General features: G+C 42.7%; 1 protein-coding gene across 1 annotated transcript in view; it reads left to right on the forward strand.

Moving 5' to 3' along the window:
- pam (peptidylglycine alpha-amidating monooxygenase) overlaps positions 1-15,448 on the forward strand; it is a 178,904-nt gene that overhangs the window by 68,696 nt on the left and 94,760 nt on the right. Inside the window, 1 exon segment of the mRNA XM_014145629.2 lies at positions 7,321-7,408. Coding sequence (XP_014001104.2) covers positions 7,321-7,408 — 88 coding nt within the window.

Raw genomic sequence — 15,448 nt, forward strand, 5'->3', positions numbered from 1 at the left:
TGACTCTATAGATAACTGAGTAACCTCTGGTAGCAGATCATTCCACCATGACATGACTCTATAGATAACTGAGGAACCTCTGGTAGCAGATCATTCCACCATGACTATAGATAACTGAGTAACCTCTGGTAGCAGATCATTCAACCATGACATGACTCTATAGATAACTGAGTAACCTCTGGTAGCAGAGCATTCCACCATGACATGACTCTATAGATAACTGAGTAACCTCTGGTAGCAGATCATTCCACCATGACATGACTCTATAGATAACTGAGTAACCTCTGGTAGCAGATCATTCCACCATGACTATAGATAACTGAGTAACCTCTGGTAGTAGAGCATTCCACCATGACTCTATAGATAACTGAGGAACCTCTGGTAGCAGATCATTCCACCATGACTCTATAGATAACTGAGTAACCTCTGGTAGCAGAGCATTCCACCTTGACTCTATAGATAACTGAGGAACCTCTGGTAGCAGATCATTCCACCATGACTCTATAGATAACTGAGTAACCTCTGGTAGCAGAGCATTCCACCTTGACTCTATAGATAACTGAGGAACCTCTGGTAGCAGATCATTCCACCATGACTCTATAGATAACTGAGTAACCTCTGGTAGCAGAGCATTCCACCTTGACTCTATAGATAACTGAGGAACCTCTGGTAGCAGATCATTCCACCATGACTCTATAGATAACTGAGTAACCTCTGGTAGCAGAGCATTCCACCTTGACTCTATAGATAACTGAGGAACTTCTGGTAGCAGATCATTCCACCATGACTCTATAGATAACTGAGGAACCTCTGGTAACAGATCATTCCACCATGACTCTATAGATAACTGAGTAACCTCTGGTAGCAGATCATTCCACAATGACATGACTCTATAGATAACTGAGTAACCTCTGGTAACAGATCATTCCACCATGACTCTATAGATAACTGAGTAACCTCTGGTAGCAGAGCATTCCACCATGACTCTATAGATAACTGAGTAACCTCTGGTAGCAGAGCATTCCACCATGACTCTATAGATAACTGAGTAACCTCTGGTAGCAGATCATTCCACCATGACTCTATAGATAACTGAGTAACCTCTGGTAGCAGAGCATTCCACCATGACTCTATAGATAACTGAGGAACCTCTGGTAACAGATCATTCCACCATGACTCTATAGATAACTGAGGAACCTCTGGTAGCAGATCATTCCACCATGACTCTATAGATAACTGAGTAACCTCTGGTAGCAGAGCATTCCACCATGACTCTATAGATAACTGAGTAACCTCTGGTAGCAGATCATTCCACCATGACATGACTCTATAGATAACTGAGGAACCTCTGGTAGCAGATCATTCCACCATGACTCTATAGATAACTGAGTAACCTCTGGTAGCAGATCATTCCACCATGACTCTATAGATAACTGAGTAACCTCTGGTAACAGAGCATTCCACCATGACTCTATAGATAACTGAGTAACATCTGGTAGCAGATCATTCCACCATGACTGTATAGATAACTGAGGAACCTCTGGTAGCAGATCATTCCACCATGACTCTATAGATAACTGAGTAACCTCTGGTAGCAGATCATTCCACCATGACTCTATAGATAACTGAGTAACCTCTGGTAACAGAGCATTCCACCATGACTCTATAGATAACTGAGTAACCTCTGGTAGTAGATCATTCCACCATGACATGACTCTATAGATAACTGAGTAACCTCTGGTAGCAGATCATTCCACCATGACATGACTCTATAGATAACTGAGTAACTTCTGGTAGCAGATCATTCCACCATGACTCTATAGATAACTGAGTAACCTCTGGTAGCAGATCATTCCACAATGACTCTATAGATAACTGAGGAACTTCTGGTAGCAGATCATTCCACCATGACTCTATAGATAACTGAGGAACTTCTGGTAGCAGATCATTCCACCATGACTCTATAGATAACTGAGTAACCTCTGGTAGCAGATCATTCCACCATGACTCTATAGATAACTGAGTAACCTCTGGTAGTAGATCATTCCACCATGACATGACTCTATAGATAACTGAGTAACCTCTGGTAGCAGATCATTCCACCATGACATGACTCTATAGATAACTGAGTAACTTCTGGTAGCAGATCATTCCACCATGACTCTATAGATAACTGAGTAACCTCTGGTAGTAGATCATTCCACCATGACATGACTCTATAGATAACTGAGTAACCTCTGGTAGCAGATCATTCCACCATGACATGACTCTATAGATAACTGAGTAACTTCTGGTAGCAGATCATTCCACCATGACTCTATAGATAACTGAGGAACTTCTGGTAGCAGATCATTCCACCATGACTCTATAGATAACTGAGGAACTTCTGGTAGCAGATCATTCCACCATGACTCTATAGATAACTGAGGAACTTCTGGTAGCAGATCATTCCACCATGACACTATAGATAACTGAGTAACCTCTGGTAGCAGATCATTCCACCATGACTCTATAGATAACTAAGTGAAAATCTGTTTATGGTTTGGGCACCATGAAGGAACCCATAGGGTTTTGTCTGGTGAGGTATGTACGTCTGATTAAAATAGATTATACAAGTGGTGAGGCATTTTCAACACACAAATGTTTCTTAAAAAGACTAGAAGAGAAGTAGTCATTATCTAGCAGATAAACGGTATAATATTTAAAAAAGAGTCCTTGTGATTTACTTACACATGTATCTTTAGTAATTAGCATGAATTCTCAGTGGGGAAAGACACTACAGAGAGAGTCGATGGATATAGGAAGTCCCTGGCGTAATGATCAATTTCTCTAAATTACCTACAAAGGATTATTTTGGATAATGCGGACGGCAGCGTTGTATTTATTTTCGGAGCGAGTCAAACAACATCTTGCACCATATCTTCAGCCAGTGTTGTTAGAAACACTATTATGAGGACACCTGCAACCATAATGTGTTTTGAAGTTACTAAACACAACCTTACATTATGAGGACACCGTAGACAAAGCCACAATGTCTGTGACATGTTTTAAAGTTTCTCGACACTGTGTTGCGTACTGTAACCAGAACATGCCTGAATCGGCATAATCTCATTATGACAACAAACTCGACGCCACGGGTTACGACATGGGTTATGACATGGCCTCGCGGAATTAAACAGCCCAAGCCTTATTATCCCAAACCAAACTTTCTTGATTCTTATCTCCAACCGTTATGTAAATCCAACCACAACCAGAACATTTTGCTGAAGCATACAGATATGACTATCTACATCCCTCCAAAAATAACTGAGAATGAGTAAATAGGGCCTGTGGAAGAGATTAACCCTGTGTTAATTTAGCCCACTGAGGCGGATAAAGCCAGTATTGCTTGCCATAGGGTTGAGCCAGGACGAGCCCCATGCCTACAGGGCTGTTGCCTGTCTGTTGCAAGACCAGGGCTTTAGAGAGGAAATGATGTCTCCGTCTCTCTCTCTCTCTCTCTCTCTCTCTCTCTCTCTCTCTCTCTCTCTCTCTCTCTCTCTCTCTCTCTCTCTCTCTCTCTCTCTCTCTCTCTCTCTCTCTCTCTCTCTCTCTCTCTCTCTCTCTCTCTCTCTCTCTCTCTCGTTTCTCATGAGCCGCCAGTCCTCCTGTAAAGCACATCTGTTTAGCCATGATTAATGCGAAGGCATTTATTACCTAATTATGGGGTGTCGTCTTCGTGGACACAGGGATCCTGGGGCAGGGCGAGAGCGGCTATAGAAGGCGGGCAGCCCGCTGAGCAGAAGCTGCTCTCACCTCCAAACTCACAACAGAGAAATACAGACCACCGTGATCCAAAAATGTGATTTGTTACTGGAGTGAATAGGCCTAAACCTCTTTTAGACTAAACGAACAATACAGCTAAAAGGCTAAGAAAGGCCACCTTTCATTTCAGTAAAAAAAAAAAAAGACCTCAATGTAGACATTTACTTGTTACTCATACAAATAGCGTTGCTAGGATAGAGAAAGAACAAATATTATCTTAAAAAACAGGAATTCAAGGAAAACCTGTCAAACTGTTGCTGCTGCTCTCCTTGCATACACAGTACACTCAATCTGACATATGGTGCTGTTATGAAAATTCATGAAGGAGAAAAGAAGCACCCCCCCACGCTCGGCCTGCTGTCAGAAAAGCCCCATTCATTATTCAGGTCCCGAGATTATACTGGGCCGCGCCAAGTAGCCCGTCCTGGGGGTTTTCATCACTTTCATGTGGAGAGAGCATTGACTTTCTGTCAGAGCTGAAGCTCTCGCCGGCATCTACCGTTGCCAAGCCTGCAGTGCCTGGCTTCCCTAATGAAGAAGAAAAAGTGAAGGGTGTCACCTTTAATGTTTCAATATATGCTCTGAGTATAAACAGTAGCCTACGCTACTCAATTTACTCCCCAATTTAATATGAGCTGTGAACTCTTTCAATAATTTGTTTTTCAGTTGTGTTGTTTGAGCTTGTTTTTAGGTTTTCACATATTCATGTACTATATATACATGGCCAAACACCACCCCGTTCACGGAAATTGTTCGCTCCTACAGACAGTGAGTCAGGTGGCCGTGGCTTGCTATATAAAGCAGGCAGACAGGCATCGAGGCATTCAGTTACTTTTTAAAATGAACATTAAAATGGGCTAAACGAGTGACCTAAGCGACTGAGCGTGGTATGATCATCGGTGCCAGGCGTGCCGGTTCTAGTATCTCAGAAACAGCTGGCCTCCTGGGCTTTTCACGCATGGCAGTGTCTAGGGTTTACCGATGATGATGCAACAAACAGAAAACATCCAGTCAGTGGCAGTCCTGTGGGCGAAAACAGTTCGTTGATGAGAGTTTGAAGGAGAATGGAAAGAATTGTGGAAGCTAACAGGCAAATAACGGTGCAAGTACAATAGTGGTGTGCAGAACGGCATCTCAGAACGCTCAACTCGTCCGTCCTCGTCAAGGATGGGCTATTGGAGTGGACGACCACACCGGGTTACAGTCCGATTAGCTAAAAGATTTGCCTGGTCTGACGAATCCTGGTTCCTGTTGCGTTATGCTGATAACAGAGTCAGGATTTGCTGAAAACAGCATGAGTCCATGGCCCCATTCTGCCTGGTGTCAACGCTACAGGCTGGTGGTGTAATGGTGTGAGGAATGTTTTCCTGGCACACACGTTAGATCTCTTGCAATGTTTCCATGCCTCGAAGAATTTAGGCTGTTCTGATGACAAAGGGCTGTCTGACATGGTACTAGATGGGTGTACCTAATAAATTGGCCACTGAGTGTATAAACTGACAATATATACACTGGCTATATATGTAAGCCATAAATATACACTGACCATACAGTGCCTTTGGAAAGTATTCAGACCCCTTGACCTTTTCCACATTTTGTTATGTTACAGCCTTGTTCTAAAAATGATTTAATTATTGTTTTTCCTCATCAATCTACACAATACCCCATAATGACAAAGCGAAAACAGGTTTATTAGATTTTTTTTGCAAATGAATTAAAAATAAACATACCTTATTTACAAAAGTATTCAGACCCTTTGCTATGAGAATCAAAATTGAGCTCAAGTGCATCCTGTTTCCGTTGATCATACTAGAGATGTTTCTACAACTTGATCGGAGTTCACCTGTGGTAAATTTAATTGATTGTACATTATTTGGAAAGGCACACACCTGTCTATATAAGGTCCCAACGTTGACAGTGAATGTCAGAGAAAAAACCAAGAAGGTTACCAAAAAATGTCTGCAGCATTGAAGGTCCCCAAGAACACAGTGGCCTCCATCATTCTAAAATGGAAGAAGTTTGGAACCACCAAACCACTCGGAGGAGAAGGACCTTGGTCAGGGAGATCACCAATGATCACTCTGACTAAGCTCCAGAGTTCCTCTGTGGAGATGGGAGAACCTTCCAGAAGGACAACCATCTCTGCAGCACACCACCAATCAGGCCTTTATGGTAGAGTGGGCAGACAGAAGCCACTCCTCAGTAAAAGGTACATGACAGCCTGCTTCGAGTTTGCCAAAAGGCACCTAAAGATTCTCTGCTCTGATGAAACCAAGATTGAACACTTCGGCCTGAATGCCAAGCATCACTTCTGGAGGAAACCTGCTACCATCCCTACAGTGAAGCATGGTGTGGGGATGTTATTCAGCGGCAGGGACTGGGAGACTAGTCAGGATCGAGGCAAAGATGAACGGCACAAAGTACAGAGAGATCCTTGGAAGAAAACCTGATCCAGATCGCTCAGGACCTCAGACTGAGGCAAAGATTCACCTTCCAACAGGACAACAACCCGAAGTACACAGCCAAGACAACACAGGAGTGGCTTCGGCCAAGACAACGCAGGAGTGGCCCAGCCAGAGCCCGGATTTGAACCGAATCTCTGGAGAGACCTGAAAACAGCTGTGCAGCAACACTCCCCATTCAACCTGACCGAGTTTGAGATAATTTGCAATGAAGAATGGGAGAAACTCCCCAAATACAGGTGTGCCAATCTTGTAACGTCACACCCAAGAAGGCTCGATGCTGTAATCCCTGCCAAAGGTGCTTCAACAAAGTACTGAGTGAAGGGTCTGAATACTTAAGTAAATGTGATATTTAATTTCTAAAAATGTCAAAAAACCTGTTTTTGCTTTTTGATTATGGGGTACTGTGTGTAGATTGATGAGGGGGGAAAAAAACAATTTAATACATTTTAGAATAAGGCTGTAACGTAACAAAATGTGGAAAAAGTCAAGGGGTCTGAATACTTAACGAATGCATTGTATACACTGAGTGTACAAAACATTAGGAATACATACACTGACCAGGAGAATCAAGGTGAAAGTGATGCTCCCTTATTGATGTCACTTGTTATTAAATCCACTTCAATCAGTGTAGATGAAGGGGAGGAGACAGGTTAAAGAAGGATTTTTAAGCCTTGAGACACCTGAGACATGGATTGTGTATGTGTTCCATTCAGAGGGTGAATGGGCAAGACAAAAGATTTAAGTGCCTTTGAACAGGGTATGGTAGTAGGTGCCAGATGCACCGGTTTGTGTCAGGAACTGCAGCGCTGCTGGGTTTTTAAGTCTGTTTTTTTATTTATTCTGAAGACCTGGTTGTTTCATCCAAAAACAAGATCTAGTCAACATCCTGGACTTGAAGGCGTCTAAACAACCTCATTATTCTCGAAGAATCAGAAGAGACTAGCATAAATTGTCTTTGACAAGTGGAATTTTCCTCCTAAAACAAACCCTGCGGAGACAAGTGCTTTGCCAAGGGCTTTAACCCTGTAATTGTTTTCTTCTTTCCCCTCAGTGGACTTTGAGCCTCATGCCAGTATGGAAACAGCCCATCACATGCTCCTGTATGGCTGCCGGACACCAGTCTCCACCACCAACTACTGGTAAGTCAAAGCACACCACAACACAGTACATGGTTTGATTCACAATGTAGCTAGAATATCCTTATGCATTTCTACAGTACTTTACCTGGTTGACCAAACAGACAGTCTGTAGAATACACAACAGTTGTGTATTAGTAAAGACTTGTTGATCTGTCCATTGTAGCACAACGAAGAACAAATGTACAAAGAGACTTCACTTTCTCAGCCCTATGAGCCTGAATACAAGCACTTGACTTGATAAAAACCAACCCCTCAACACTTAGGGTACAAAGAATCAGTGTTGGGTATTACTGCCCTACTACACTTAAATAATCAGTGTTGAGTATTACTGCACTACTACACTTAACCTCTCTGGGCCAGTGGGACGCTTGCGTCCCACCTACTCAACAGCCAGTGGAATCCCGTGGCGCGATATTCAAATACCTTAGAAATGCTATTACTTCAATTTCTCAAACATATGACTATTTTACACCATTTTAAAGACAAGACTCTCGTTAATCTAACCACACTGTCCGATTTCAAAAAGGCTTTACAACGAAAGCAAAACATTAGATTATGTCAGCAGAGTACCCAGCCAGAAATAATCAGACTCCCATTTTTCAAGCTAGCATATAATGTCACATAAACCCAAACCACAGCTAAATGCAGCACTAACCTTTGATGAACTTCATCAGATGACACTCCTAGGACATTATGTTATACAATACATGCATGTTTTGTTCAATCAAGTTCATATTTATATCAAAAACCAGCTTTTTATATTAGCATGTGACTAGCATGTGACTAGCATTCCCACCGAACACTTCCGGTGAATTTACTAAATTACTCACGATAAACGTTCGCAAAAAACATAATTATTTTAAGAATTATAGATACAGAACTCCTTTATGCAATCACGGTGTCCGATTTTAAAATAGCTTTTCGGTGAAAGCACATTTTGCAATATTCTGAGTAGATAGCCCGGCCATCACGGGCTAGCTATTTTGACACCCACCAAGTGTGGTACTCACCAAACTCAGATTTACTATTAGAAAAATTGGATTACCTTTGCTGTTCTTCGTCAGAATGCACTCCCAGGACTTCTACTTCAATAACAAATGTTGGTTTGGTTCCAAATAATCCATAGTTATATCCAAATAGCGGCGTTTTGTTCGTGCGTTCAAGACACTATCCGAAGGGTAAAGAAGGGTGACGCGCCCGACGCGTTTCGTGACAAAAAATGTCAAAATATTCCGTTACTGTACTTCGAAGCATGTCAAATGCTGTTTACAATCAATTTTTATGTGATTTTTCTCGTAAAAAAGCGATAATATTCCGACCGGGAAACCCTGTTTTCGTTCAAAGACGAACAAATAAAAACATGGTGTCGGCTCGTGCACGCGCCACAGTCTCATTGTTCTCAGATCGACCACTTACCAAATGCGGTACTGTTTTTCAGCCATGGCCTGCAAAGTCACCATTCAACGTTCTGGTGCCTTCTGAGAGCCTATGGGAGCGTTAGAAAATGTCACGTTATGCCAGAGATCCCCTGTTTTGGATAGAGATGATCAAGAAGGCCAAGAAATAGTCAGAGAGAGCGCTTCCTGTTTGGAATCTTCTCAGGTTTTGGCCTGCCAAATGAGTTCTGTTATACTCACAGACACCATTCAAACAGTTTTAGAAACTTTAGGGTGTTTTCTATCCAAAGCAAACAATTATATGCATATTCTAGTTACTGAGCAGGAGTAGTAACCAGATTAAATCGGGTACGTTTTTTATCCGGCCGTGCAAATACTGCCCCCTATCCCCAACAGGTTAAACAATCAGTGTTGGGTATTACTGCCCTACTACACTTAAATAATCAGTGTTGGGTATTACTGCCCTACTACACTTAAATAATCAGTGTTGGGTATTACTGCCCTACTACACTTAAACAATCAGTGTTGGGTATTACTGCCCTACTACACTTAAATAATCAGTGTTGGGTATTACTGCCCTACTACACTTAAATAATCAGTGTTGGGTATTACTGCCCTGCTACACTTAAATAATCAGTGTTGGGTATTACTGCCCTACTACACTTAAACAATCAGTGTTGGGTATTACTGCCCTACTACACTTAAACAATTAGTGTTGGGTATTACTGCCCTACTACACTTAAACAATCAGTGTTGGGTATTACTGCCCTGCTACACTTAAATAATCAGTGTTGGGTATTACTGCTCTACTACACTTAAATAATCAGTGTTGGGTATTACTGCCCTGCTACACTTAAAGAATCAGCTGGACCACTCTAATCATTGCAGAGAGAGAGGGGCAGGAGAGAGAGGGGCAGGAGAGAGAGTGGTAGGAGAGAGAGTGGCAGGAGAGAGAGGGGCAGGAGAGAGAGGGGCAGGAGAGAGAGGGGCAGGAGAAAGAGGGGCAGGAGAGAGAGAGGCAGAGAGGGAGAGGCAGAGGCAGAGAGAGAACCGGAGAGAGAGCCAGAGTGGCAGAAGAGCGAGAGAGAGAGGCAGGAGAGAGAGAGAGAGAGAGAGAGGCAGAAGAGAGCCAGAGTGGCAGAAGAGAGAGCCAGAGTGGCAGAAGAGAGAGAGAGGCAGGAGAGAGCGAGAGAGAGAGGCAGGAGAGAGAGAGAGAGAGAGAGAGAGAGAGAGGCAGAAGAGAGAGAGAGAGAGGCAGAAGAGAGAGGCAGAAGAGAGAAAGAAAGAGAGGCAGAATCAAAGAATCAGTGTTGGGTATTACTGCCCTGCTACACTTAAACAATCAGTGTTGGGTATTACTGCCCTACTACACTTAAACAATCAGTGTTGGGTATTACTGCCCTACTACACTTAAACAATCAGTGTTGGGTATTACTGCCCTACTACACTTAAACAATCAGTGTTGGGTATTACTGCCCTACTACACTTAAATAATCAGTGTTGGGTATTACTGCCCTACTACACTTAAACAATCAGTGTTGGGTATTACTGCCCTACTACACTTAAATAATCAGTGTTGGGTATTACTGCCCTGCTACACTTAAACAATCAGTGTTGGGTATTACTGCCCTGCTACACTTAAATAATCAGTGTTGGGTATTACTGCCCTGCTACACTTAAACAATCAGTGTTGGGTATTACTGCCCTACTACACTTAAACAATCAGTGTTGGGTATTACTGCCCTACTACACTTAAACAATCAGTGTTGGGTATTACTGCCCTACTACACTTAAACAATCAGTGTTGGGTATTACTGCCCTGCTACACTTAAACAATCAGTGTTGGGTATTACTGCCCTACTACACTTAAACAATCAGTGTTGGGTATTACTGCCCTACTACACTTAAACAATCAGTGTTGGGTATTACTGCCCTACTACACTTAAACAATCAGTGTTGGGTATTACTGCCCTACTACACTTAAACAATCAGTGTTGGGTATTACTGCCCTACTACACTTAAACAATCAGTGTTGGGTATTACTGCCCTACTACACTTAAACAATCAGTGTTGGGTATTACTGCCCTACTACACTTAAACAATCAGTGTTGGGTATTACTGCCCTACTACACTTAAACAATCAGTGTTGGGTATTACTGCCCTGCTACACTTAAACAATCAGAGAGAGAGGGGCAGGAGAGAGAGGGGCAGGAGAGAGAGAGAGAGGCAGAGAGAGAGAGGGGTAGAGGGAGGGAGAGGGAGAGAGGCAGAGAGGGAGAGGCAGAGGCAGAGAGAGAACCGGAGAGAGAGCCAGAGTGGCAGAAGAGAGAGAGCGAGGCAGGAGAGAGAGAGGCAGGAGAGGCAGGAGAGAGAGAGGCAGGAGAGGCAGAAGAGAGAGAGAGAGAGGCAGAAGAGAGAGAGAGAGGCAGAAGAGAGAGAGAGAGAGAGGCAGAAGAGAGAGAGAGAGGCAGAAGAGAGAGAGAGAGGCAGAAGAGAGAGCCAGAGTGGCAGAAGAGAGAGCCAGAGTGGCAGAAGAGAGAGAGAGTGGCAGAAGAGAGAGAGAGAGGCAGAAGAGAGAGAGAGAGGCAGAAGAGAGAGCCAGAGTGGCAGAAGAGAGAGCCAGAGTGGCAGAAGAGAGAGCCAGAGTGGCAGAAGAGAGAGAGAGTGGCAGAAGAGAGAGAGAGTGGCAGAAGAGAGAGAGAGAGGCAGAAAGAGAGAGAGAGGCAGAAGAGAGAGGCAGAAGAGAGAGGCAGAAGAGAGAGGCAGAAGAGAGAGGGAGAGAGGCAGAAGAGAGAGACGCACAAGAGAGAAGAAACAGAGGGAAGAGGAAGAAGAGACCTCTTCAGACGCTCACTGATAAACGTGCCTGTTACCATAGCAACTGCTGTCACCCCGACAACAGAGATCATGGGAGCCCTGTACAGGGCGTGTGAGGGTGGTGTGTGAGGGGGGTGGGTGAGGGGGGTGTGTGAGGGTGGTGTGTGAGGGGGTGGGTGAGGGGGGTGGGTGAGGGGGTGTGTGAGGGGGTGGGTGAGGGGGGTGTGTGAGGGTGGTGTGTGAGGGGGGTGGGTGCTGCAGGTCGCTCGTCGGGAGGGGTTGTTTATCTTTCCTCCCCTCAGAATGAACTCTTCAGTATATGTGATGAGGAAGACGAAGACCACATTACGCTACCGCAACGTTCAAGTGAAACACGGCTCAGCATCTACTGGCTTCCTGTGTCTGGGAGGGTCAAATAAGAATACACCTCTAGAGTCACACAGCATAAATACACAAAGAAATGAGGCCATTTTCTAATCAAACCTGGTTTTTAAAGAGCACCATTGTGTTGACTATCAAATTCCAAATGACCGTCACAATTGCCATTCGGGCTTTAATTCCTTTCATCCATTCAGTTATCCTGTTTTTCATGAAAGAAATTCATCTCTTCTTCAGCTATCCTGCGGGGGTGATTTTCAAATTCCTCCCCACTCTGAAAGCACATTCGGCATTCCTCGAGTGAAAAGCGGTTGTTGAGATATATTCTGAAACTGCCTGTGAAGCTGCTTCTGAAATCACAAGGAAGCTCTGGAGGATCAGTGGGGGGGCACGAAAATAGGCCATACCAAGAGTGTTCGTTCCAAATGGCACCCTAGTCGCTACCTAGTGCACTATAAAGAGGCTGGGTGCCATTTGGGACGAACACAATGTGTCTATCCAATCAGAACACTTGCTTAGCACACTGCTAGTACATCCACACAATTCCACATTGAGCTAAAAAAAAAAAACTCTCCTGAAAAAGGAAAGCTCTGTTTTTAACCCACTCTTGTCACCTAGCCCTAGTTGCACCGGCTCTCCTCTGCAACACACTCGAGACGTACAGGGGGGACAACATCAATGATGAGTACACACTGCCACACCGTTCAAGCTGTGAGCTCTCTGTAACAGGAAGAATAGGGTGAAAAGTAGTAAGGCTAGTCATTATTGTGTCAAAAGTGAAGACAATATGCTTTTAATGGTGTTTCCCGGAACGCACAAAGGCATGAAATGGAATCTGGGAGGCATGAGGCTCTTAATGGAAGCGTCTGCTACTGCTGCTGCTTGCTCCTAATCTTTGAGTGTGGTGTATTCATTTGGAACAAATGATGGGAATATGTTCTAGACACTAGCTATCAGGAGAAACAATGTAAGGCGTTACTGGCCTTTAACCATAACTGCCGGTCTCCATATCAAGTCAGGGGCACACTATTACCTTCTGGGTTCTAGGATATGATAGTTCTGTTGTGTAGATGGATGGTGTTCTAGGATATGATAGTTCTGTTGTGTAGATGGATGGTGTTCTAGGATATGATAGTGCTGTTGTGTAGATGGATGGTGTTCTAGGATATGATAGTTCTGTTGTGGTGTAGATGGATGGTGTTCTAGGATATGATAGTTCTGTTGTGGTGTAGATGGATGGTGTTCTAGGATATGATAGTTCTGTTGTGGTGTAGATGGATGGTGTTCTAGGATATGATAGTTCTGTTGTGTAGATGGATGGTGTTCTAGGATATGATAGTTCTGTTGTGGTGTAGATGGATGGTGTTCTAGGATATGATAGTTCTGTTGTGTAGATGGATGGTGTTCTAGGATATGATAGTTCTGTTGTGGTGTAGATGGATGGTGTTCTAGGATATGATAGTTCTGTTGTGGTGTAGATGGATGGTGTTCTAGGATATGATAGTTCTGTTGTTGTGTAGATGGATGGTGTTCTAGGATATGATAGTTCTGTTGTGGTGTAGATGGATGGTGTTCTAGGATATGATAGTTCTGTTGTGGTGCAGATGGATGGTGTTCTAGGATATGATAGTTCTGTTGTGGTGTAGATGGATGGTGTTCTAGGATATGATAGTTCTGTTGTTGTGTAGATGGATGGTGTTCTAGGATATGATAGTTCTGTTGTGGTGTAGATGGATGGTGTTCTAGGATATGATAGTTCTGTTGTGGTGTAGATGGATGGTGTTCTAGGATATGATAGTTCTGTTGTGGTGTAGATGGATGGTGTTCTAGGATATGATAGTTCTGTTGTGGTGTAGATGGATGGTGTTCTAGGACATGATAGTTCTGTTGTGGTGTAGATGGATGGTGTTCTAGGATATGATAGTTCTGTTGTTGTGTAGATGGATGGTGTTCTAGGATATGATAGTTCTGTTGTGGTGTAGATGGATGGAAGTGGTGTGGATACCGCAAATGAAAGCCTGCCTCTTAAATGGATGTTTGTGCGTTTGTCCATCTTTTTACAATTTTACATTGTGTGTGTCAGATTTACGAAGCATTTTGCACAAAGTTTGGTAATTTTTTCCCCGGGATGGATTGAAAAATAACTAAGCAAAACTATTTAATACAAACCCCCCCCCAGCTAGCATATTTGGATCCTTGGAAGTTGTGAGAACTTGACTGATAAAACAGAATGTTTTTAAACATCTGAGAACAACATTTTGCCTGTACTGGGAACTTTTATTTTTAGGTTGCAGGGATGTTCTTAGAACGTTTTACTCTGGTTTCTTGAACGTTTTCCTGGAAGGTTTTATTAACACACTGAGAATGGAAATTCTAGAATATTTTAAGGTAATTAAATAACATTCTGAGAACATTCTCTAAATGTTGTGAAAGTTTTCTTATTGTTATTATTGAACTTTTTGTTATCACTGTGCTCAAAATGTAATGGTTGTTTAGATTCTTTTTTTTACAACTTCCATAAAACATTCAGGAATGTTTCAACAAGACTTCTAATAACACTGCTAGCTTATTTTGGGTTACATTTTGGAACTCCCAACACAGATACAGTGTGACACATGGAAATTAATTTGCTTGGGCATAAATCATGCAAACAGTTTTTTGTTATTGTGACACGGCACCTGTGAGATTCGACTGTAGGATCTTCTGTTCTCTATCCCTGGAATTAGTCCGCTGCGCCACCTGGATGGAGCTAGCGTGCCATGTTTTTTTTATGCAAACAAAGCTGTTCATATTAGTCTATTTAAACAGACCCCATTTCAAAGGAAACAAGCACTCATTAAGATCAGGTGTGGCCAGATAGAGGCGCGGCCAACACACCTGATAGAGAGTTTTGTAGACACTGAGAACAGAATGTATTTGTTTTTAAATAACATTCTCTGAAAGTTACTAAAATCACCCCAAAAAATTGAACGTTCCCAGAATGTAGTAAATGTATGACATTAAATAGAACCACATGGGAACTTGGGTGAAATGTTCTGTGGAAGTACTGAAATTCCCACAGAAGAGCGTTGTTTCTTAAAGTTCTGAACAATTAAAGAACATGTATTTAAATAGAACTATGAGGAAACCTGTAGGAAATGTTATGCTGAAATTCCTACAGAAGAACATTGTTTCTTAACGTTCTCTGAACTATTTGAGAACATTCCCAATGTCAAACCGTTTGGATAATCTTCTTTAAACATTACCAAAATGTTAATTCAATTTAACCATGTTTGAACTTTTAGGAAACAAGAAAATAACGTTTATTTGTTATTTTTATGAAGTTCTTTCAAATGTGCTGAAAATGTTTCAAAGCCAAGCAACTATCCTGCACCGGTTCCAGAAAGTTGTGGGAAAGTTTTATGCTAAATAACAATAGGACAACCACACTCTTACCAAGCTCTAAGAA

Source organism: Salmo salar, chromosome ssa01, assembly GCF_905237065.1.
Source record: "Salmo salar chromosome ssa01, Ssal_v3.1, whole genome shotgun sequence".
NCBI classification, from domain to species: Eukaryota; Metazoa; Chordata; class Actinopteri; order Salmoniformes; family Salmonidae; genus Salmo; species Salmo salar.